The sequence below is a fragment of the Sebastes fasciatus genome, chromosome 10 (assembly GCF_043250625.1).
Source record: "Sebastes fasciatus isolate fSebFas1 chromosome 10, fSebFas1.pri, whole genome shotgun sequence".
Classification (NCBI taxonomy): Eukaryota; Metazoa; Chordata; class Actinopteri; order Perciformes; family Sebastidae; genus Sebastes; species Sebastes fasciatus.
In genome coordinates, this window is record NC_133804.1 from 16,470,918 (window position 1) to 16,494,436 (window position 23,519).

The window sequence follows — 23,519 nt, forward strand, 5'->3', positions numbered from 1 at the left end:
TCCAGGGATGGTTTTTTTTTGACGGCACCACTCTCATCCCTTTCTCGCTGTCCCAGAGAGACGCCCCACACGCAGAGCCGGCCGGCGTCGGGCTGCTGGAGATGTGGGCTTCTCTCTGGTGTGTCTGTGTCTATGGGCTCCAGAGGAGTGAGTGTGTGTGCGCTGCCAGCTGTGTGTGCGTGCGCGCGTGTGTCTGCATTAACACACAGGCCTTCTAACACTTGTGATGCTACTCCTTGTGTAAGTCCTGATCAATTCTCCAGTCAGTCACTGACCCACAACAAGAAGAATCTCATTAACTGGACTGAAGCTTTAACACTTAACAGGTCAAAATCCCGTTTTAATGGGATTGGGCTGGTGTAATTGAAAGGCCGTGGCTTACTATGAACAAAGTGGGGCTCAGGCTTAATGAGTACAGCACGGCGCCATGTGTCAGTGGGCCTGGCGAGCACGACACAGCACTCCTCTCCTTCTCTGCCCCAACTCTCACTAACCTCTTCTTCTTCCTGTCTGCTCTCTTCTCTTGGTTTCTGCTCTCTACCTGTCGGGACACCTAGGACTTCCCAGGGTTAAGCGATGACTTTTATGGATCAAAGAGTTTGAGTAAGTGTGTGGTTGCACTGTGTCAAGCAGCTGTCCCCTGAGCTCAGAGAAAGAAAAAAAATGCTTTGTCACTGCAGACCCAGCTGGGAATGCTAAACCACACACATTTTAGTTTTAGAGTGACACACACACACACACACACACACACACGCCTACTCAGATTCACAGTACATATAAAAATACGCATTCCCAAGGGAGCGTTCTATGTCTCATGGGGTCTTTACAATAAATGTTTAGCAGAGTTTTGTCACATAAGGTCACGCAGAGCTGGAATATATCTGTCACCAGAGCAGAGTGTCGCTACGCCTGGTTGGAAAACACTTTTTCCCTCCAGTTCCCCCGAGTCAGCCAGCTCCTGCCTCCCTCCTGTGGACGGCCTGTATGTTTTTCTTTGTCTTTTCCCTGATATGAGATCCGCTGCCACCGGCGCAGATCTAGCAATAGGAAACATTGGCCAGGGAATTGCGGGTCATTCGGGATATTGTCACAGGAAACACTTAATTTCCTATTGCTTGCAACTCAAACCACTTCCCCTAATATTGTGAGAGCATGGCTGCCGCGCCAAACAACACTTCTGCTTTCTTTATCCCCTTTTTTTAATGGCCTAGATGAGGGTGTTTTTTTTTTTCCTGCTCAGGCAGGTGAAAATAATTTCACCCATAAGAGAATTTATTTGAATTTAACTACTGTTTTTTTATATTTTAAATGATCTGCAACTCGCTCTCTTGTGCTTTTGCAGAATGCCTGACATCCAACACAAGTGACAGTGAAAGCAGTTCGAGTGAGTCACCTTAATTTCTCATGGTTTGTTTTACACTGCCCACGTAGATGGATGAATAACACGCTTCTTAAATTTACCTGCGAAATGACATCTGTAAATTAAAATTCCTCTGTGTTTTATCAGCCATGACAACTTTATTGTATTTCTATAAATGAGATGATGATTTTGTGTTATTACAGAGGGACAGGAGGACACGATTCTTTCCTACGAGCCAGTCATTCGACAGGAAAGTGAGTGAATCACTTCTCCACATTGAAAAAAAACGATGCCTTGTCCGTTTCTACATGTATCCTCACTTCTTCTTCGTCTCCTATTCAGTCCACTACACAAGGCCTGTGATCATACTGGGCCCAATGAAGGACCGAGTAAATGATGACCTCATCTCTGAGTTTCCCCACAAGTTTGGCTCCTGTGTACCCCGTGAGTTTACAGCAACACATCCAGAGAGTACGACTAAACATGTCAGCAGTGGTTAAAAATAATCACGTTTCATTCCCCCTCTGCAGATACGACTCGTCCGAGGCGAGAGAACGAGATGGACGGCCAGGACTACCACTTTGTGGGCTCGCGAGAGCAAATGGAGAAAGACATTCAGGATAATAAGTTCATTGAGGCCGGCCAGTTCAATGAGAACCTCTACGGGACGAGCATCTTGTCTGTCAGAACTGTGGCTGAGAGGGTAGGCACCGTGGCTTGTGTTTCTCTCTACGATTCGGTTACCAGATTGGGTTTGGTGTTTTCGGGATGTAAATAGAGGCATGTTAGGTTTCCTGCTAAATCGGAAAGCAGACATTTGTAATTAATGTTCTACTTAGGGCTGTCAATCGATTAAAAAATATTTAATCGGGATTAATCACAAATTAATCACACATTTTTTTATCTATTCAAAATGTACCTTAAAGGGAGATTTGTCAAGTATTTAATACTCTTATCAACATGGGAGTGGGCAAATATGCTGCTTTATGCAAATTTATGTATATATTTATTAATGGAAATCAATAACCAACACAAAATAATGACAAATATTGTCCAGAAACCCTCACAGGTACTGCATTTAGCATAAAAAAATATGCCCAAATCATAGCATGGTGAACTCAAGCAGGCAACAACAGCTGTCAGTGTGCTGACTTGACGATGACTTGCCCCAAACTGCATGTGTTTATCATAAAGTGGGCATGTCTGTAAAGGGGAGACTCGTGGGTACCCATAGAACCCATTTTCATTCACATATCTTGAGGTCAGAGGTCAATGGACCCCTTTGAAAATAGCCATGCCAGTTTTTCCTTGCCAAAATTTAGCGCAAGTTTGGAGCGTTATGTTACCTTCATGAACATGTGGCCTACTTGTGTGACAAAAATCTAAAAGTTTCTAGCATTATTTTAACGAAACGTATTTCTCCCTGCCACCAGGGGAAACACTGCATCCTGGATGTGTCTGGGAATGCCATAAAACGACTGCAGCAAGCACAACTTTATCCGATTGCCATCTTTATTAAACCAAAATCCATTGAAGCCCTAATGTAAGTTTGAGGGTTTTATTTTACATACTGTATTTAAGACATGAGTGAATGTAAGTGTGTGTGTGTGTGTGTGTGTGTGTGTGTGTGTGTGTGAAACTAACCACAGCTGCTTGTGTTTTCCAGGGAAATGAATAAGAGGCAGACGTACGAGCAGGCCAATAAAGTCTTTGACAAGGCGGTTAAGCTGGAGCAAGACTTTGGAGAGTATTTCACAGGTTGGTCTCACTGCCCTTCTGCTTTGGGTCACTTTGTACTTCTTATTTGGGCTATAGCTAATTATTTTTTTAAATTATATTTAATCTGTCAATAATTTTCTTTATTAATTGGTTAATAAAAGACAATTTAATAAATTCCAAAGATATTCAGTTTACTACTGTCCATCTATCACACAAGACGAGCAGTAAAACCTCCCAACAGAGAAGCTGGAACCAGATGTTTGTCTCGTTTGCTTGAAAAATTACTTAAAATAGTAAATCAATTATGAAAAAAGTTGCAGATTAATTTACTGTAAATCAGAGGAAGAGGAAATTTCCCATCACAATTTCGAAGAGCCCAAAGTAACCTCAACAGCGTGAAACCTAACGATATTACATTTGTAATGCAAAAACACAGACAACTGGTAAATCCTCACATTTGAAAAGCAAATATTTGGCATTTCTGATTGATTTAAAGGGTGGATCCATTATTATTTATTTATTCATTTATTTATTTTAGGTTTTTATATCATTCTGTAGCTTCCCAGTGCTGTCTCTTATGTATTCAAATCTGAACATTCATATTTCGGCTGAAGTGTGTATGTTTTAGTGTCAAAATGCTATTTTCCCAAGCCCTTCTAAAAACACTGTCCCACGTGACCTGACGTAGGTTTCTGCATGATGATGCTGCTACATGTACAGTATACTGTATATAGATCCTTATTGTCAGTGTATTAACATTACATACTTAGATGTCGATTGGCGTGCTCCCAGTTTGGAGAAGCAGACAGGTGTACCGGCATGGAAGCAAAGCAATGTACTGCTGAGGATGCCACGTTAGTTAAGATCAGAAAGTCACACAATAACACAAACTAACCGATTGCGGTATACCAGCAACTCCCGCATTCTGCGAGGTAGAATGATGTTTTTTGTGAATGGCGTGTGGTCTGGTGGCTTTGAATATGGCAATATAACGGTTTCAGTACCTCACTGTCAGACAGCCCTTTTCCGACGGGGAACTGAAGCCGTTATAATGCTCTCTTCAAAGCCACCAGACTACATTCACAAAATCATTCATTTGACCTTCCAGAACACGATAGTATACATACAACCCCACTGCAAAATATACAAACTAACCCTTTCAGTTATTTCCAAAATTAGCACACCTAACATTGACTCAGCTAGCGGTCACATTATTCATAACCTTATTGATTAGCTTACTCTGGTAACCTACGTCTCTTTTTGCAACGACTGAGAGAGGGCGTTTCCATTGGGGGGAAAAAACGGAACACAACGCAGATGGACCCGCCCTTTAACAACTGGAATGATAAATTAATTATCAACATATTTGCAGATTAATTATCTATCGACTTGACTTTTTGTTTCAACTCCAGTCGTGATCCAACCAACACATATGTGCCTTTGTGTTTGTGTCTGCAGCTATTGTACAGGGTGACTCACTAGAGGAGATCTACAACAAAATCAAGCTAATCATCGAGGAGCAGTCTGGTCCCTACATCTGGATCCCGTCCTCAGAGAAGCTCTGAGCTCCCTGCCGTCCCCTCTGCCTCGCTGCAGAGCCTCCCCTCCTGCCTCCCAGAGACCCCACCCACGCCCAAATAGCCCCCCCTCCTCACCTCCTTTTTGCAGATATGTTTCATATCAAGTTTTAGTGTCATCATTATGTTACTCTCTAAATGAAAAAGAAGTCTTATCACCATTACTGTGACTGTGCACACCCCTGCATGAGTTTCTCAACAAATCCATTCAAGACTGGAAATGCCATTCCAAAGGAATTTGTCAAATGAAAAACAAAAGGGAAAAGGAATAAATCCTTTTGTGAACTGGGACTGACTGAAGATCAGAATGTTACAGAGAGAGGAGTTGGGATTCAAACCGAAGTTGCAGGGAAACAGAGACAAATCATACCAAGTTGGAACACTTTGTAAATGTTCATCAAATCACATTTAAAAAGACACGCGAGATGAGAAGTGAAGACCAATTAAGGTTTCTTTTTTCTAAAAAGACTGGATAAAACCCGAGCCCTGCTGATGGTACTGTTCAAGGAGTCGTCTCTCTTGTTTATAATGACTGAGGAAATTAGTGGAGCCTACAAACTGGTGATCTATTTATCACAAACCAGCTTGCTGTTTGGTCGTCTGCCAGTTGTCTGTGCTGCAGCTGATAAAGACATCTCGGGAGGCAGATCAAGAGGAAGAAACGCGTTGTGAATCTCTACATTTATATTATGAAATCACAAGATAAATGATAAAATCCCACTGAGATTTTACTACATATTAAAAACTACACATTTTACACTTCACTAGAATTGTCAATTTGGAGGGCTGTTAGATTTCATTTTAGTTTTTTTTTTGTTTTTTTCTTTCTTTCTTTGTGGGATTTTTTGCTTGTGGTTTTTAGCTGCTCTGTGTAAAGGACGGGGGTAGAGAAGTGTAACTGGGCTCTCTGCAAAACACCAAACTGCCTTACATCAAATACAAATTCTGTTTTGTGACTACCTGTTCGTCTGTGAGGGAGGCTGCACACAATTTACAAGGAAAGATTCTCATCTTTTCTTACCTTTTTTGTTTGTGTCCTCCAACTGCCAGGAGGCCTGACTTGAGTGCAATAGTTAAAACAAAGTCTCACCTCTGCAATAGATGAAACAAAGTCTCACCTCTGTGGGCGCCTTTTTTCCTCCCCCAAACCTTCCTTTCTGTGTAATTAAAAGAATTTGGCCATTGGATTACAATTTGGACAGCCAGAGCCTCCTAACTCCTGTTGAGCAGCAGACCACCCGATTACACTCTCTGCCTTCCAAGAGGATTCTCTTCTGATTGAATGGTCACATGGTACTGTCCTATCTGCCGCCATGACGGCGGACTTAAAACGGGTAGAACAAGACAATAATTGTATTGGATGTCCTAACAATTAAAAGAGTCGATATATAACCTGTTTTGGATTGTCCCCCCTGTCCCCCCCCCCTACCAAAAATAACACTAAAGTTGGGTTGGATTAAAACCGACATGCTTTGTGCATCTATGAATTCTTAATGAATCTGTTGTTGGCACTGTGTTGAGCTCTTAGTGCGTCTGAGACCAGCTCAGGAACGTAAACATTTCCCCTGCGACTGAAAGACCACGTTCCGGCGACGAGTTCATAGCGAACGAACAAGTACTAATAGTAGTTAAAGGCGTTAACAGTGTTACGAGGCTGTATTATGTGTCTTCTCTTTCTCGTGAGGCGGGGGAGCTCGTTCGAGGCCGTCGGCGTGGTAACCTTTTGAGTTGTATGGCATCATCGGGATTGAAAAATGACCTGCTCCGCCCTCCCATGCAGACTGTATGTTAACGTGTGCATGTGAGAGAGCACGTCTGAAGGAGTACTGTGGCCCCCTGATCCTGTGAACGCTTTCCTCCCGAAGAGTGCAAAGGATATTTTCTTTTTGTTTTCTTCTCAAGAGAGCCAGACCCAACAGGAAGTGGTAACCTCTAGACCTCTGGGTCCCCCCCCCCCCCCCCCCACCACCATCCCCTCCCCTCCCCCCTGCTCTCTCCCACCCACAGAGCACCTGTACCTGCAGGCATTTTCTGAACAGGTGTGCCCACCTGCCAGGCACCACTGCTAAACCAGCTGTCATTACCTGTGTCAAAAACCAGAGTTCAGGGAATAACCGAAGGGAACAGAGCCATTTATAAACTGCTTGCAGACTGTTTCAAAAAGGGTGTGGTAGCTGTACAATGTAAATAAGCCCCCAGCAGATCCCCCTCACCTGTGCTTCATGCATGTGTGAAACTGGGATAAACATGTTTTATAGACCACAAATGTCAGGTAAGTAAAGTTTGAGCTACTCTTGAGATATAATTTCCATACAAATGTGCTGTATTGTTGGTATTTCTCTTCAAAATGCCTATTGGAAAACTTAACTAGTCAGTTGGGAATTCAATTCCCTCAAGTAGGGCCTGTCTACATGTGATTTCTTGTGGAACGTGTCTGGGTGTATAGATTTAAAAAGAAGTATATTGTAAAATAAATAATTAAAGAGATGCAGGCAGAAAACACAATATCACAGAAAACCAGGAGCATTGATCATTAGAAGTTTAGAATTGGTCCTCTCTGGTGTTTAGTTGAAATACAGCTGACTGTTAACAATGTGTGTGGTATTCATACCTCAGTCAGCCATGTCAAAGCCCAAAGAACTTGATTTCATTTTACTCTTTCCATTGAGGTTGTGGTTATATAACGAGATGGAACCTGAATGCCTCTTGTGTGTGTATAATTGACGAGGGTCTTTGTTCTGATGAGAGATAAATGATGACATATATGCTTTTTATTTTTCGGGTTGGGGGGGGGGGGGGGGGTCAGGGTTCTTGTTTGTACTTTTTGGGTGATGATGTTTCTGTTATAGCACATCTGTGCAGTAAGTGCTTGCAAACATGAACCCTTTGATTGTACAGTAGTTTCCTTCCTGTCACTGCAGGTGGTACAGCCTATCGGGACACTTGGCCTCATGGTCTTCCTTGTCCCAGTCATGAGGGAACACAGTCCTGCAACTTTTTGTTTTGGGTTTTATTTTGGGACTTGACAAGAGTTTATTTGTTTGAAAATAAAATATGTGACTCAGTTATGATTTTTGATCTGCTTGTTATTGCACTTTAAACGAGTCGGTGGCATTGGAAATAACACTTTATAACAACCATCATTAATTAATGGTAAAGTGATAGTTAATTAAACTTAACAATGAAATAATGTTTACTAATTATTAGTAATGCTATAATTTATGAGATTTTAACAGTTTATTTTTGCACACAACATTTAAAGTACTATATTAAGTATTTGTTAATGGTTAATAAATGGTTTGTAAACTGTCTATAAACATTATTTGGATTGTTATAAAGTTGCAACTGTTGATTATAACACATAAAGCATCTATAAACATTTAAATGGATAGTTAATACTTTAATAATTGGTTTCTGGTCTATTTATATAATGGTTATAGGTGTTTTACAAACAGTTCTTAAAGGTTAACAAATTATTTTATAATTATTAACAAATACTTAAAATGTAATCAGAATGTAATTGTTATCGTCTCTTATCAACTATGATAAAAAATATAGAATTTATAAACTAATTATTTCATATTACACAAACTAATGATACAATAACAAATTATAGCATTACTAATAATTAGTAAACATTAATAATTATGTCGTTAACAGTAAAATAACTATGAAATAAAGTTTAATTAACTATCAGTTTATCATTTATTAATGATGGTTATTATAAAGTACTAAAACAATTTAATTATACAGATTTTGTTTTTTAAGATTATGGCATTTTAGCCTTTATTGACAGGAGACAGTAGGGAAGGACAGGAAGCATGGAGGGGCGGGGGGGGTGGACATGCAACGAATGACTAATCAAACCTGGAACGAATGTGTTATGTGTCTTATCCACTTGTTTCCTGGGACGCCCCACAACTATACAGATTTAAAGCATCACAACAAAACTGTGGATGAACATTTTCCCACAACATTAATAACATTTAGCTGCAACAAACTGTTGGAAGTGAATCAATTTAAGTCAGAACAGGACGTTAACACTGGGATCTGACCTCTCCCAGTTGGGTTATTCCTCCATAATGAGGTTCTTCTTGGCTTTGTCCAACCTGTCCAGGATTTCACTGTAGAGACCGGACATCTGTGGGTACACAAGAAACAACTGTATAGCTCTCAAAGGTCTACAATGATGGTTATACTGTATACTTGATTCAGCAGAAGTCACCTTTGTCACTTTGACCTAACCAGCAGCAGGATTCACTCTCTATCATGCTCCAGTCTGTTTTATCCCCTTCCCTTCCTCTCCACCAGCCCTGTACCTGTGTCTCGTAGCTCTCCTGCAGTGATCCGAGGTGGCGGATGAAGCTCATGGCGATGCCGCACCACTTCTCTGCCTCGGGGTACTGAGCCAGGCTGTACAGCAGTATCCCCGTGTTCCACGCCCTAGTCAGCAGCCACAGGGTCTCCATCTCTGGGAAGTCGTCCGGCTATACGGAGAAGAGCAGGAAGATGTTCAAAAGGCCATTTAAACGGAGATGACTCACTTGAGCCAAGTGTGTGGAAGGAAATCTGTTTTTTTGGTGGGTAAAGCCTGTGAGTAACTTTCATCCAATCCTGTTCTACTGCATGTTAACCTTTACTAAGTCTTGAACAGACCGTAAACAAACTCAGAAAGGTCTATCATTTCTAAAGTTTCATGCGTTTTGTTTTTTCACACCGCTTTAATCTCGGGCTTTCACTTTGATCCAAAGAATCTCACAGCTTTCGAGTAATAACTCAAAATGAAAGGGGGGGAAATATGCGCTGCCTCTAAAGCAGCGTAATGTCTCAATAATTTGATGCCTCTTTCAGAGCTGCAGCTCACCGGCAGTATGATGACTTGTACAGCACATTAACATTCAAATTGGCAGGAAGGGGGTGGTGAATGGAAGCATCTGCTAATTGAAGTGCGGCTGAAAGCCCATTGATAAAAAAAACAAAAAAAAAACGAGGCTTGTAGAACAGCAGGCAGTGCATGGAGTGGAAGAGAGGGGGTTAATTATATAGCGGGGAGCTGTTCTGGTGGAGGGAACAGGAGGTGGGTGCCAAGGGATGGCGATGTGCGATTGGCGCTGACTCACTGCGGCTGTGATGATGGACAGGGCCTCCTCGTAGTAGTCCCGCACCTCCTCGAGCACATGGGCCTCCACCTCCGACACGCCGCTCGGGAGGGACAGCTTGATCAGGCTGTGGACACACTTGCTAAGACGGGGAACGCAAAAACAAACAGGCACACATTTAGAAAGCCATTGTGGGGAATGGATGAAAGTGTGGAGGGTGTTTTCATGCAGAGTAGTGATGGTGATGGGCATGCCTGCAGCGGGCCAGGTCAGCCTCTGGTTGTTTCTTGTGCAGAGAGAGAGCGACCCTCAAGGCCTTCTTACAAAGCAGAGGGAAGTGGGCTGGAGGCTCCATGGCTAACGCTACATATAGAGGAAAAATACAAATACTAGAGCGTGTCTGTTTCTTTAGGCATGTCAGCAGAGATGAGCTTTGTCTTTGTTTTTTTTACCTGCGATGGTCTCGAGCACCTTGATTTCAACATTTTCAAGCTCCAGGACAGACTCCAGTACCGTCTCAACCTTGGGGTCATTCAGCTTTGCTCGAGCTTCAAATTCATACAGCAGCAGCAGTGTGTCTGTTGGGTCCAATGGGAAGCTTCCTGCAAGTGCAAGGTGAGAATGCATTTATTTTAATTCACGAAAGACGTGCAATTTAATATTATAAACATGGCTGTTATCAACATTAAGGTACCTGAGGCTTTCAGGGTTTTCCAGACCTCCCAGCAGATCTGAATGTGCTCCAGGGCCTGATTGAGCTCCTCCATCTGTGAAACCAAACAAGCATTGTGGATTCATCATCGCCATCTAGTGTTCACTTTCCTTCTTCAAAAGGCAGAGAGGGGATTCAAATGAAAATGCCCACGCCAGCACCAGCAATGTGGTTAGTCACCTCTCTTCTCCACTGGTCTTGGTAAATTTCCATCCGTGTGGATGGAGAGAGCGAGCTAAATGTAGGAGATGGGTTAGAGGGAGTGGGTGGCACACCTGGGCAGAGTGAAGAGACTTCCTGCAGAGCTCCAGAGAGGCGGCGGCGGCCATCAGCAGACACGTCTTCTGGCCCATGAGCAGGGTGCGATCGGGAGGGCACAGCTGGGAGAGCTGCGGGTTCAGGCAGATGTCATATTTACATTTGGATTGCAATAAACTAGGGCTGTCAATCGGTTAAAAGATTTAATCGTGATTAATCGCAAATTAATCGCACATTTTTATCTGTTCAAAATGTACCTTAAAGGGAGATTTGTCAGGAATTTGATACTCTTATCAACATGGGAGTGGGCGAAGATGCTTGCTTTATGCAAATATATGGATATATTTATTATTGGAAATCAATTAACAACACAAAACAATGACAAATATTGTCCAGAAACCCTCACAGGTACTGCATTTAGCATAGAAAATATGCTCACATCATAACAAGGCAAACTCAAGCTCAACAAACAAAAACAGCTGTCAGTGTGTCAGTGTGCTGACTCGACTATGTCTGGCCCCAAACTGCATGTGATTATCATAAAGAGGGCATGTCTGTAAAGGGGAGACTCGTGGGTACCCATAGAACCCATTTTCATTCATATATCTTGAGGTCAGAGGTCAAGGGACCCCTTTGAAAATGGCCATGCCAGTTTTTCCTCGCCAAAATTTAGCGCAAGTTTGGAACGTTATTTAGCCTTCTTCATGACGAGCTAGTATGACATTCCTTAGGTTTTCTAGTTTCATATGATGCCAGTATCTTCACTCTGGCTTTAAAACTGAGACCGCTACAACTTAAAAATCTCAACTTGCGTTAAAGAAATTGGTGGCGTTATTGTTAATGTAATTATTGCATTAACTTTGACAGCCCTAAGGTAAGTCGGCTAGACGAGAAGAGAAAGATTTGTGATCTGAAGGCGGTTTTGAGCACAAGGCGAACTGGGAAATTTGTGGTAGGAAAGAAATGGAGAAACATTCTCTCCTCATTCAATAACTACTTGTGATGATAAAGTACTTCATCAGACATCAACTCAACATCCAACAGCTTCTACCTGTATACAGTAGGGGTGTTCTCAGACAACCTCTCATGAAGAAATAATTATTAAAAATCCACTCGCAAATTGCAGGTATTCTGCTGAAGGTACAGTCACAGTGGGGTCGTTGTGGATCACTGTGATTCTCTATCTTTATCTCTAAAGCAATGTTAAATCCCCGTTCAGGTGTTATTGATCCACGCCCACGTACTGTAGAGATATTGATTAATTCACCTGACAAAGCTAATAAGGGCACTTGCCTGGTAAGAGAGCACAAAGAAATCCCTCATTCTGTCAGGTCTGCTCTCGCACTGCAGAGCCGAGTTCCACGCTGTAACAAGCACACACACACACACACACACACACACACACACACACACACAGAGAAAATGAAGGTGCTGCAAGATTTGAAGCGATAGCATACCATGCCAGATTGAAGTGACAAGGAGAGTACCAATCCTCCTGAACCAGTTAGCTTCCTCTGTGCGTCGCTCAACAGTCATGCGAGACTGGTGTGAAACTTTCTGCAGAGCTGCAGTGACGGCAAACAAAACATTCGTGGGTTATTATGACGCACAGACATTTCTTCCCCAAAATGCAATTCAACCCTTCTGCTGCATATGTACTCACCAGTTTTTAGATATGGCAGCAGGATATCCAGACTCATATTCCTACGTGGATTAATGTAAGGGAGTAAATGTAAATCATCAATAATACTATATAATCACACTTTATTAAGGTGCTTTCCCTTTCCCCTCACCTCGTCTCGTCACTCGACTTTTCTATTGTGGAGAGCACAAGTCGAACCAAACACCTATAAAAAGATGAATGGAGAAACTGGCGTTGACCTCCTTTCTTTCACCTACTAACTGCATTATACAGAGACACACTTTCAGTGGAGAAGCGAGGGAATATAGGTCAGTGGATCATAGAGGTGTATGGAAAACTCGCTACAATCTCTCAGCGGCACATAAGCCATCCCGACTAAATGTTGTCACTTTATGTGTGAAACTCAACACATGAACGCCGAATGCTTAAAAAAAAAAAGCGAAATATAGAAATTTGGCACCTGAAATTCAACATTATAACCAACATATAAGTGAAAAAGCCTCCTTGGTGAAACGCATTGATTATTGAAATGTCCATGTCTTTCACAGTCATGTCTATTATGCTTTCTGAAGTACTGTATTGGGACTTGTGTGTGTGTGTGAGTGTTACATCACGGTCCTGTGATTAAGTTATGTTTTCCTTGTTTTATTTTGGTATACTCACATCTGTCTCTGGTTTCAGATACTTCACTTCCTGTCCAGGTTGTCTTTACTGTTTTATTGAGTGTTCCAGTGATTATTTTCTTATTAGCTTCCTAATGTTTCTGGAATTTAAAATTAGTGTCTGCCTAGTATTTTTAAGTTTGTCTTCTCTGGACAGTTACCTGTAACTCTATTGGGTTTTTGCCAAGACTGTTAGTTGTCTGTGTTTTGTCGGTGAGTAGTGCTATTGAGTCCTTTTCCTGCTAGTTGCCAGTGTAAACCTGATAGTGCTGGTGCTGCTGGCTTCCTACTCCTTCACAGCTTTCATGCGAGAGATATTTTATTCTAACAGATGATCCGTTTTCACGCAGGCAAATAATGAAACTCTTCATTTGTATGTTGCAGTTCTCACAGACCTGAGAGCAGTCAGAACCTGAGCTTCATCTTGGGAGTTTTCACACAAGCTCTCCAGAGCCTTCATGGCAGTTTCCTGCTGTTCGTTCTGTCACAGGGGAACAAACATCCTCCTCATTAATACCACCGCCCACCAGTCATATTCATCATAATCATACAGCGTACTAAAAATAGGATTCCCACACATTCTGTATTCATAAAATTCATTTTCTAGACTTTACCCTCACAGACAAATTGCTAATAGCTGGTTGCTGTCCAGTATGTTTGCTGATAGTAGATTGGGGAAGAGGACGTACACTAAGCTGGGTTTTTTTATAATTTTTTTTAGGGGTGTCAATTGATTAAAATATTTAATCACATTATTGTCCATAGTTAATCGCACATTTTTTATTTGTTCAAAATGTACCTTAAAGGGAGATTTGCCAAGTACTTAATACTCTAATCAACATGGGAGTGGGCAAATATGCTTGCTTTATGCAAATGTATGTATATATTTATTATTGGAAATCAATTAACAACACAAAACAATGATAAATATTGTTCAGAAACCCTCTCAGGTACTGTATTTAGTTTAAAAAATATGCTCAAATCATCACATGTCAAACTCAAGACCAACAGGCAACAACAGCTGTCAGTGTGTCAGTGTGCTGACTTGACTATGACTTGCCCCAAAACTGCATGTGATTATCATAAAGTGGGCATGTCTGTAAAGGGGAGACTCGTGGGTACCCATAGAACCCATTTACATTCACATATCTTGAGGTCAGAGGTCAAAGGACCCCTTTGAAAATGGCCATGCCAGTTTTTCCTCTCCAAAATTTAGCGCAAGTTTGGAGTGTTATTTAGCCTCCTTCACGACAAGCTAGTATGACGTAGTTTTCTAGTTTCATATGATGACAGTATCTTCACTGTAGCTGTAAAAGTGATCCCACTACAACCTAAAAAACGCAAGTTGCGTCAACGCGTTCTTAATGCGTTGACTTTGACAGCCCTAATCTTTTTAAATTCTATCTATTTGAACAACAACATGAACGGTGTCATGTAACTATAAAAGCTGAACATCAACATTTGTCAGTAATTATTTGTATGTTTATGTGCGATAGGTCTGGGGAGGTGGTAGACAGCCGATTGTTTTTACCCAACAGCGAGGAGCTCTTCCTGGAAAGGTGTAACAAGGACATGATCCCTCACCGACTTCCCACCCACAAACTCCAAGCTGCAAGTACCACTGTTGAGGACTAAACCCAGGTTTTTGAAGCCCTATAATATCCTAACATCATTGTGAAATGTGACAGTAATTCCACCAGACCAAACAAATTCTTTCCCCATTTTTACAACTGGTGTACAGAGACGAGTGACGAGTCCTGTGATGGGTCTTACCTCCAAAGCAATCTGAGCAGCCAGACTGAGGAGATTGGACGCAGCGTTCTCAGATACCAGCAGTCCGTCCTCGCTGGCAACAGGACTCTTGGACAGAAGTCCCATCGCATTCACTGCCTCTGCAGCTGGTACGAATCAAACAGCTTCATCACCACACATAATATGCTGAAAACGTGGCTGTAATTAAACTGCAACACTACCATAACAGCTTTAACTCTGCATGTATCACACAACTAGTGTTTCCTAGATACCTTTCTCCACATTGTTCTCCTGCACTGCAATCTTGTAAACACTGAACTGAGTGAAGATGCTGTCAGGATCACATCTCTCTGCTTCTTTAATTGCTTCTTTGGCCTGATAAACACAGGTTTCACATCACATACAAAAAGTGTAACACGTTTATTTCCCCTCGACTTGCTGCTGTGGCTCAAGTTGTCTTACCTTTTCCAGTTGCTTAAGTTGCAGGAAACAGGAAGCTCTGTTCCTCTGCAGTTTGGCTGAGTTGGGCTCCATTTGACCGGCCTTGAAGAAACTCAGGGAGTAGTTGTACCACTGAAGAGCCTCAGAATAGTTCCTGGCCTGGGAAGAAAGATAAGTTATCCTTTATTTATCGCTGTGTGGAAATTGAACCTATCCTAACTATTTAGGAGCAGTGGGCAGTGTGTGTGCCAATGAGGAGCATGCTCCTGCAACAGAGGAAAACTGCAGTTTCAGGACTGCATTTCTAGTTTTTTTCGCAAAGCCTACTGTCTTCAGTGTAAATGCTTGTTTAATACTCATTTTTTTACCATTTTATTTAAGTTTAAATCGTAATACTGTGCTGACTGCCTGTTTACCCCCACAATACATGTTATCAGCCAGTCAAATTTCAAAAATAGGTTATTTCTAGTTGCATCTCTCTCTCTCTCTCTCTCTCTCTCTCTCTCTCTCTGTATCGTTGAGACCTTTGGCGTTTCTGTCGTCCTCCGCTGTACAAACAGGGAAGCAGTTTGCAAAGGTAACTTATGTAACAAACATAACTTATTTGAACCCAAACTGTGATCTTTTCTTTCCTAAATCTAACAAAGTAGTTTTGTTGCCTAAGTCTAAATTGTTTCCGTCGTGGTGGCAACACATCATTTAATAGAGGTCGTTTTCATGTAGGCTATTGTGTGTGCGATCACGTTGCAGTGGATAGAAAGTAGTATTTAGATGGAATAAAACTAGGGTCCTACAAATGCAGTCCTTAAACTGCAGCCTCCTCAATTGCAGGAAGATAATATTGGGTCCGACAGCAGCCCACCCGCCTCCTTGCTACGAGGCAACAGTGCTGGTCACTGAGCCACCATGCTGATAACTATACATGTGTATATACACATTAAAAATACATTGTGAATGAAGGATAAACAAGGCTATGTTTAGCATACCTCAAAGTGTTTGGACGCTTTATCCCACAGCATGACATGTAGACTCGTGAGGGCCTGTGGAGTCAGCTGTCTTCCTGTATAGTGGCCTGTGTGGGTGTAAAAAAAGGTAACACTAATACAGAGGCACATCTACAGTGTATTACCTGCATTATTATAAAATTAATCATATAATCAGTGGTGGAAAGTAACTCAGTACATTTACTCAGGTACTGTACTTAAGTACAATTGTGAGGTACTTATACTTTACTTAAGTATTTCCATTTTATGCTACTATATACTTCTACTCCACTACATCTCATAGGGAAATATTGTACTTTTTACTCCACTACATATATTTAAAACTTAAGTTGCTTTACAAGTCACATTATCAATACAAAATATTAGAGCTGAAATGATTAGTCAATTAATCGATTACTCAAACGACCGAAAACTAATTAGCAACTATAGTATTTTGATAATCAATTCATTGTTTCTGTCATTTTTCAAGCAGAAATAGTGAATATAATATATCATAAATGATGATATATTATTAAAGGTTAAGCTATTCATATAACATATATTAATAAGATATATAAAAATATAATAAATATATATAAATAATTCAAATTAACCCCATGTTCACCAGCTGCAACATTAAAGTGATGAACCACTTTAAGTATATTTTGATGCTAATACTTTTGTACTTTTACTGAAGTAAAATTTTGAATGCAGGACTTTTACTTGTAACAGAGTATTTCTACACTGTGGTATTGCTACTTTTACTCAAGTAAAAGATCGGGGTACTTCTTCCACCACTGCATATACTGTAATTATATTTTAATTAAAATCAGACTTATTCTACAACTGGTATGAAAAAATAAAGTACCAGTGATGATATCCTCTATCTTCTGTTTGACCAACAGCTCCTTTCCTCTCTGCAGCAGCAGCTCAATGTGTAAGACGAGAGCAGTTCCCAGGTCAGGGGACGACTCAAAGTGCTGACACACACGTTTCAAATACTCAAACGCCAGCCCTTCTCTAGAAAAATCAAAACATCATTCAGAGTTGAATAGCATGTGTCTGGGCATTCCTTAAAGGAAAATGTGTATACTGTATGTGCACATGTTCATGTTCAGCTATGTGTGTGTTTCTACAAAGTAGGAGAGTACTAGCAACATTTGTACCTGTCTCCAGACATGAGTAGTTTCACTGTGCTCAGACACACTTCAAGAGAAATCTTAGATTCCAGCATCTCATTAAGTCCTGAAAATATATTTTTATGATCTGCTATTAAATGTGCATTTAACACTTAACACTTGTACAAGCACAATCCTCTACTGTTGGAGACTAAGCAGCGCTACTGGAACACCTGATCTGACTTGTAAAAGCCTAGGGAGTCGTTACATCACTGTTGAATATTTCTGGAGCAGTTAAACTCATCAGTAGCCGTATTGAGTTTTTTGTACAAATCCACTTTTCTCTCCAGTAGCCTCGGAGAATCAAATAGCAACATTTCCTTCTTGAATCTACTTCTCTAACCTCTCGGCCACCGACGCCCCGCTGCTGCCGATGTTAATGAAGTTCTGTATAAATAATTCAGTGAGGTTCGGGTAATGACTAACCTGCTCTGATATGATCGTCTGAGGCCCCACATCTCAGGAGTATTCTGATCTTTAAGTACAGACCAGAGGCGCTCACACATTCCTGTCAAATTGCACAGTGTAATTAGGTACAGAGCATCTTGTTTTTTGTAAGTGCATGCTTCAAAATGTAAAATGTAAAATAAAAAATGTAAAATGATTTTTCATATCCCACCTTGTTGGCTAAGCTGACTGCATTAAGAGCCTTCTCCTGAAACCTCTGACAGTCCCACTCTAAATACACAGTGGCAAGGAGCCTCAAAACCTTGGCCTATTGTGAGGGGGGGCGGGAAATTAATTTGTACCAGTTACTTGTAATACATTTTGTTTTGCACTGTCTTACCTGGACTTCAGATCCAGGGGCGTATTTCACATTCATTTTCCCAATATCATAGCTTTGGCTGAGGAAGAAGAAGAACAAATTGCTTTACCACTGCATTGTTTCTCAGCACTTTTGTGTAGAAATTAAACATTATGTTACCTCAGCCAAAATGCACTGTCCTCAAACTTTCTCAGATTGTATGTGTCTATTCCAAAGTTGTAGCACATGAGAGAGAGGTACGCAGTCTGCATTGATAACATATACAGAGTTAACATCCCCTAAATGTGAAACGTCAATATACAGTGTTATTGTGATAACAGAGGTCTTTTTTTACATCTTTTGGTAGCCGCAGCAGCATGTCTTTACAGCGCTGCATATAGACCACAGCCTCATGGTTATTCCCTTGACTTACGGCCTGCAAAGAAGAGAGTTCAATTTCCTGTTAAGTGCCAGCAAACACTATAACATTCCCTATTAGCACAGAATGAGATTTCCCCCTCTCATTGTTCCTCAGTTCACATTTTAGCTGTCTCACACTTCACACTGTAAGTCTGTCAGAATAGCACTTCCTCAGCTGCCAAATATCACAAGAACAAACATTCACATTGAAGGTGTTGAACATCACATGCGCCACAGCTCACCGATTCTGCCTGGCATGAGAGGATTCGAAGCAGATCTTTCTCTACATCCCCCTTGGATGAAGCAGTGTCAACTGCTGCGTCACCTCTGGACGTAAGTTGACCATAGAGGGTTTCCAGGCTCTAGGGATATTGAATAATTTCTAAAGAAAACATATTTCTGTTTGCTCTATAAGCTCTCTCAATTTGAATGTTTTTTTCTTCACCTTCACAGCAAACCTTAAGAAGCTATCTGCCATCTGGGGATTCTTGCAGTCCAACCAGGTTCTCCCTGTTTTGCTGGCCATCTGTAAAGATTAGACACTGACAAACAGTCCTCCTGAAATGTTGAGCACACACAGAGGATGCCTACAGTATTACTTACCAGGATCTGCTTGCGGAGGACGCCCTCTGTTGGATTCTCTGGCTCACAGCAGCACAGCAGACTGCATGCGACATGACGGACTGTGAGGATGATGAGAACATTTTAATGTGGCGTGACACGACCGTGACTACCTCTGCTTTCAATCTTAACATTTCAGATGATATGTCTGGGTATTTTCAAGAGTCATGATGATCAGTAGAATTATCATGTAAATAAATACTGCAACTAGTAGTGTACCTTTGGCTTTCTGATTTGTACTTAAAGTGGCGCCTACATTCTTAGTAACTGCCCAGTTCCACAGCTGGATGGCACACTCCTCAAGCTGTAATAATAGTAAGAAAAATAAATATGCATGCAACTTCCATTTTCTGCCAACTTATAGCCATATAAAAATGACATAATGCGATATTATTAAATTGATTTAATATTGACTTAGTACTAGATAAATAGATTTGATGTCAAACTTTACAACTTATTTACAAAAGTCATATAAATTATGGTATAATCAGATTGATGCGTTACATTAAATCACTTTTCAAGTGAAAAAAAAACACATTGCAAAAGTGAAATTTTAAATTTGATGGTTTGCTACTTTAAAAGTCTTGGTTGTTTTTGTTGCTTTATTTTTTTTTATTATTATTTACTATTACAGTCAAACTATAGTCAACTCTCTCACACACACCTGTTGATCTGGTATTTTGGGGAAATCCTCCAGACCAGAGACTTCAGAGAAGAGTTTCTCTATCACCTCATCATGATCTGCCGGCTGTTTCTGTAGCAGGTTCTCTGTGAGACCTGTGTATGAACAAAAGCAAATCAATGCATGTTGACAGGACACAAACTCAACTATTTTCTTGGAAAAAGTCAAATGTTTTCCCAAAAACAGTGTTGCAATAGCTAATTTCACATCTAATGTGTGTCTTGTATTTTATAAATCATGATGATATAACATATGCTGATCACTCTGTACAATAATTATCTGATGCTGTGCAATAATTATATAATAATCTGACGGACACTTTGTGCAATAATCTGGCAAGACTGTCATCTCATCAATATACATATTGTATTTTTATATTTTATATTGTATTATATTTTATATTTTTTATATTTATATTGCACTATCTCTTTTTTATTGTATTATCTTTTCATTAGCACCTATGGGATTGTCACAATCTAATTTCCTTGTACTACACAATGACAATAAATTGAATTTTGTTGTAGTTTATTATTGGGATAATAAACATTTTAAAATGACAGATTAGGGTAAATCTGTTAATGCTGACCATTGATTGTTCGATTATTATTATTCAGTGTAAAATCACAAATCACAAAGTATTCAAGAAATGAAATAAACTCTTCAGAAGTTGAGAAGCCATAACCAGTAACATTAAATGTTTGGTATTTTATAAATAGCTTCATCATTTGTTAAAATTGTCATTGACTGGCCAGTCAGGGAGTCCCTGAGGGTCATTAAGGACAACACACACCCCCACAACAGCCTGGTCTCCCTCCTGCCCTCTGGTAGAAGATACAGGACCCCCAGGACTCACACAAAAAGTACCTCAATCATATATCTTATACTGTATATGTTCTTAATATGCCTTGTAAAAAGTATTTCTTATATATGTACATTCATACTTCCTGATATCTATATGTTCTTAATATGCCTTTTACAAAGTATTTCCTCTTATAATTGTTATATAACTTATTATTTTTAATGGAGCTTCCCAGCAAAAAGCATTTCACACTATTATACTTGTATAAACATCTTGAATCTTGAATTTTCTATCCAAAGTATTATAACTAAGGTTAACTAGGCTATTTGATTGTGACAAAAATGATGTCCACAGAGCATCATGTTGAATATTCAGGTAACAAATGGTGTCAAAAAAGGCTTGTTAGCAGCTAATGGCAGTTGAACTCTGAACTCCTAGGTTACCGTTACCTAGCTACGTTACCTAGCTAACGGTTACCTATTAACTAACGGTTACTGACTGGTCTGGTAACATAAGTTGAAGCCAAAACTGTCTACAAATAGGCTGGTAGTTATAGTATAGTATAGTTATAGTTACTCACATTTCACAGTTGAAACAAACCGCTCCATCTTTTAGGTTTTTCCACTTTTCTGTGAGTATATTCTTCAGCTAGTGTTAGCCGTTAGCTCCTCACCACAGCGTCATCTTGTTTGATTGACAGCTGTCAACAAAAGCCCGCGAAGTTTAGTCCAGGAGGAGAAGCTGGAGGAGCCTGAAGGTAAAGCTCAACATGAACTCTAAACGACTTCCTGTGCCTTCATATCTTATTAAAACACTGAGACTGGTTCATATTGTCCAGAATATGTAGCTAATCCTTGGTTGACTTATTTATGTGTCATTTTAGAACTGTCCATACTTATTTACTGTAGCTTTAGCTAGCTAACTCCCTACCATGATGGTTGCTAACATTAGAGGGGACCTGTCGTCATAGTAACATGTCATAGTAACATGTCATAGTAACATGTCCCACCTGCTGGCAGCAGAAATGTGTGGTTTTAGTGGTGATATTACTGTGTAATTTAGAAATAAAAATAATTCTGGATTAATGCATGACTTAAAGGGACTGTTTGTAAGAATCAGAAATGCTTGTTAACAGCGACACCTGTGGCTGTTAAAGGGACTTTTTGTAACTTCTTACACGTATAAATCAACCGGGTCGGTGTCCCATCTGCGCTCGCATATGCGCGCTGGCGTGTGGCTACGCTGTTCAGACTCAGACTCCAACACAAACTACACGGAAGCACCAAAACCCCAAAGTTCTATCTAGTGAAGCCCGTCTGTTAAACGGTGTTGGCCACGGTCGTAGGACGCGGGGGAGACCGAAGCTTTATGGTACGTGTCCACAGGTTCCGTGCTTTCCACGCTCCCCATTCATTGTCTATGCAAGCAGCCGCGCAATGCATTCTGGTAGCGTGGCGTCGCGATTCGAGAGACTAGGCGTGCAGGAAGCCCGCTCCTCATTTGCATAAAGTTGAAGTCCTGGCTACTTTATGCAAATCACGGGCGTCCGACGCGACGCGCCGCCTCTCGAAACTCCCGATAATCTTTTAAACTAAACGTTGTCGAGCCAAAATAAAGACAGATTCATCAACTGCATGGATTATTTCTCGCCTCAAATGTTTTCAGAAACACATTTCAGTGAACTATTTACGTGAAATAAGAGAAGATAGTTTCCAAACGAGCCTCCATACTGGTTCCGGTTTGAGCAGCAGCCAACGGAGGGAAAACGTTCGTCCAATCAGGAGCCGAGTGCCTTGTTTCTAGGGACAGCCCAACAAGCGTCCAATGTTGGGAAGCGTCGCGTCCCCTCGCGATAAAAAACGCCCCTGTGGACACGTACCATTAGTCTCCAGGACCGGAGTGTCTGCTGTACTCTGCTCCTCTGCTCCTCTGCCTGCATGCCTTCACTCACACACTGCGCGCGTTCTCGCTCTTTCGCTCCACACGTGTATGCCCGCTCACTCCACACTGCAGAAGAGTTAGTTTAGCTCTGAGAATATCTAGTGAATGTACAGTGGACGTTTGTGCAGAAATAACTGCTGCAGCTCCTCCAGACCAACAGAGGTTTCCCGTGTCTTGTGAAGTGACGGGGCTCCGCAGCGAGAAACGTTATCGTCTCCGACCAAAACTCAGGTGTCTTCCCTGTTCCTTCTGACCGCGGTCGGGAGGCTGAGGCAGGAAAAGCCAACACTAGGATCAGCAGTGATTCATGGAGAGACCTTCGTCTGGTCAGCTAACAATGCAAAGCAGGTGATATTGAGGTTTGAGCTGACGTGTGTCGCCTCACTGTTTTGAGCGATGCTCGTTCATGTCTATGTAGAGCGAGCACAAGCGCGAGCCCGACGCTGACTTTTGTTGACTTTAACGGCCACAGGTGTCGCTGTTAACAAGCATTTCTGATTCTTACAAACAGTCCCTTTAAGGAGACCTTTCAAAGGGTTTTATGTTCTCAGCAATGCTTTTTTCCCTAGGTCAAATGTCAACTTGCAGACAGACAGTTTAAACATACAGAAAATAGAAATAGACCTAAATTATTTTACATAGGACACTTTGGCTTGGTAAACACAGCTGCAGCAAATAACCTTAATTATGAGTGCACTACATTAGTGTCAGTAGCTGGCATGGTTGCACACCTGTAAACTGTAAACGCAACCGTGCCACCATTAGCTGCTAGTTATTCCTTTTTTTCTGTTGGAACAAGTAGAAAAAAAAGCTAAATTTGATCTGATCCTGACATATCAACATTCAGATATTTTACTCTTTTCAAGATGCCAAAGTTTCCTCTCTAAAAAGCGGAGCTAGTCTCACTTTTAACATATTTAATGCAGTG

At 41.0% G+C, this 23,519-nt stretch overlaps 2 protein-coding genes across 11 annotated transcripts in view; one reads left to right on the forward strand and one right to left on the reverse strand.

The window, feature by feature from the left end:
- dlg3 (discs, large homolog 3 (Drosophila)) overlaps positions 1–7,732 on the forward strand; it is a 95,435-nt gene extending 87,703 nt beyond the window's left edge. For 8 of the 10 annotated variants that reach the window (XM_074648531.1, XM_074648527.1, XM_074648529.1 and 5 more), the window contains 7 exons: positions 1,343–1,384; positions 1,564–1,614; positions 1,703–1,804; positions 1,891–2,063; positions 2,794–2,903; positions 3,027–3,118; positions 4,538–7,732. In XM_074648531.1, coding sequence (XP_074504632.1) covers positions 1,343–1,384; positions 1,564–1,614; positions 1,703–1,804; positions 1,891–2,063; positions 2,794–2,903; positions 3,027–3,118; positions 4,538–4,644 — 677 coding nt within the window. In that variant the 3' untranslated portion in view covers positions 4,645–7,732. Of the gene's footprint in view, positions 1–557; positions 604–1,342; positions 1,385–1,563; positions 1,615–1,702; positions 1,805–1,890; positions 2,064–2,793; positions 2,904–3,026; positions 3,119–4,537 lie in introns of all 10 variants that reach the window. The other 2 variants (XM_074648533.1, XM_074648534.1) reach the window with 1 other exon arrangement.
- Positions 7,733–8,533: 801 nt separating this feature from the next.
- Positions 8,534–21,520, reverse strand: tex11 (testis expressed 11). Its single transcript, XM_074648526.1, has 29 exons — positions 21,231–21,520; positions 19,834–19,946; positions 19,389–19,473; positions 19,152–19,231; positions 18,994–19,074; positions 18,791–18,910; positions 18,484–18,564; positions 18,309–18,394; positions 18,171–18,228; positions 18,003–18,098; positions 17,810–17,891; positions 17,372–17,450; positions 17,074–17,225; positions 16,209–16,294; positions 15,244–15,381; positions 15,054–15,156; positions 14,803–14,927; positions 13,425–13,510; positions 12,519–12,572; positions 12,389–12,429; positions 12,213–12,290; positions 12,019–12,089; positions 10,743–10,856; positions 10,450–10,522; positions 10,208–10,357; positions 10,010–10,118; positions 9,777–9,897; positions 8,976–9,143; positions 8,534–8,797 (listed from the first exon to the last, which is right to left on the reverse strand). The coding sequence occupies exons 1-29, from the start codon at positions 21,256–21,258 to the stop codon at positions 8,726–8,728; spliced, it is 2,730 nt and encodes a 909-aa protein (XP_074504627.1). The 5' UTR covers positions 21,259–21,520; the 3' UTR covers positions 8,534–8,725.
- Between the last annotated feature and the right edge of the window lie 1,999 nt (positions 21,521–23,519).

Bases quoted from the DNA above. Each gene is read 5' to 3' on its own strand.
- tex11 (XM_074648526.1), bottom strand. From the start codon at position 21,258: ATGGAGCGGTTTGTTTCAACTGTGAAAT. The intron at 18,229-18,308 runs GTAACATAATGT...CTTCTTCCTCAG, and splicing joins GACAGTGCATTTTGGCTGAG to CCAAAGCTATGATATTGGGA. The intron at 13,511-14,802 runs GTAAGACCCATC...CCCCTGTGACAG, and splicing joins CTGCTCAGATTGCTTTGGAG to AACGAACAGCAGGAAACTGC.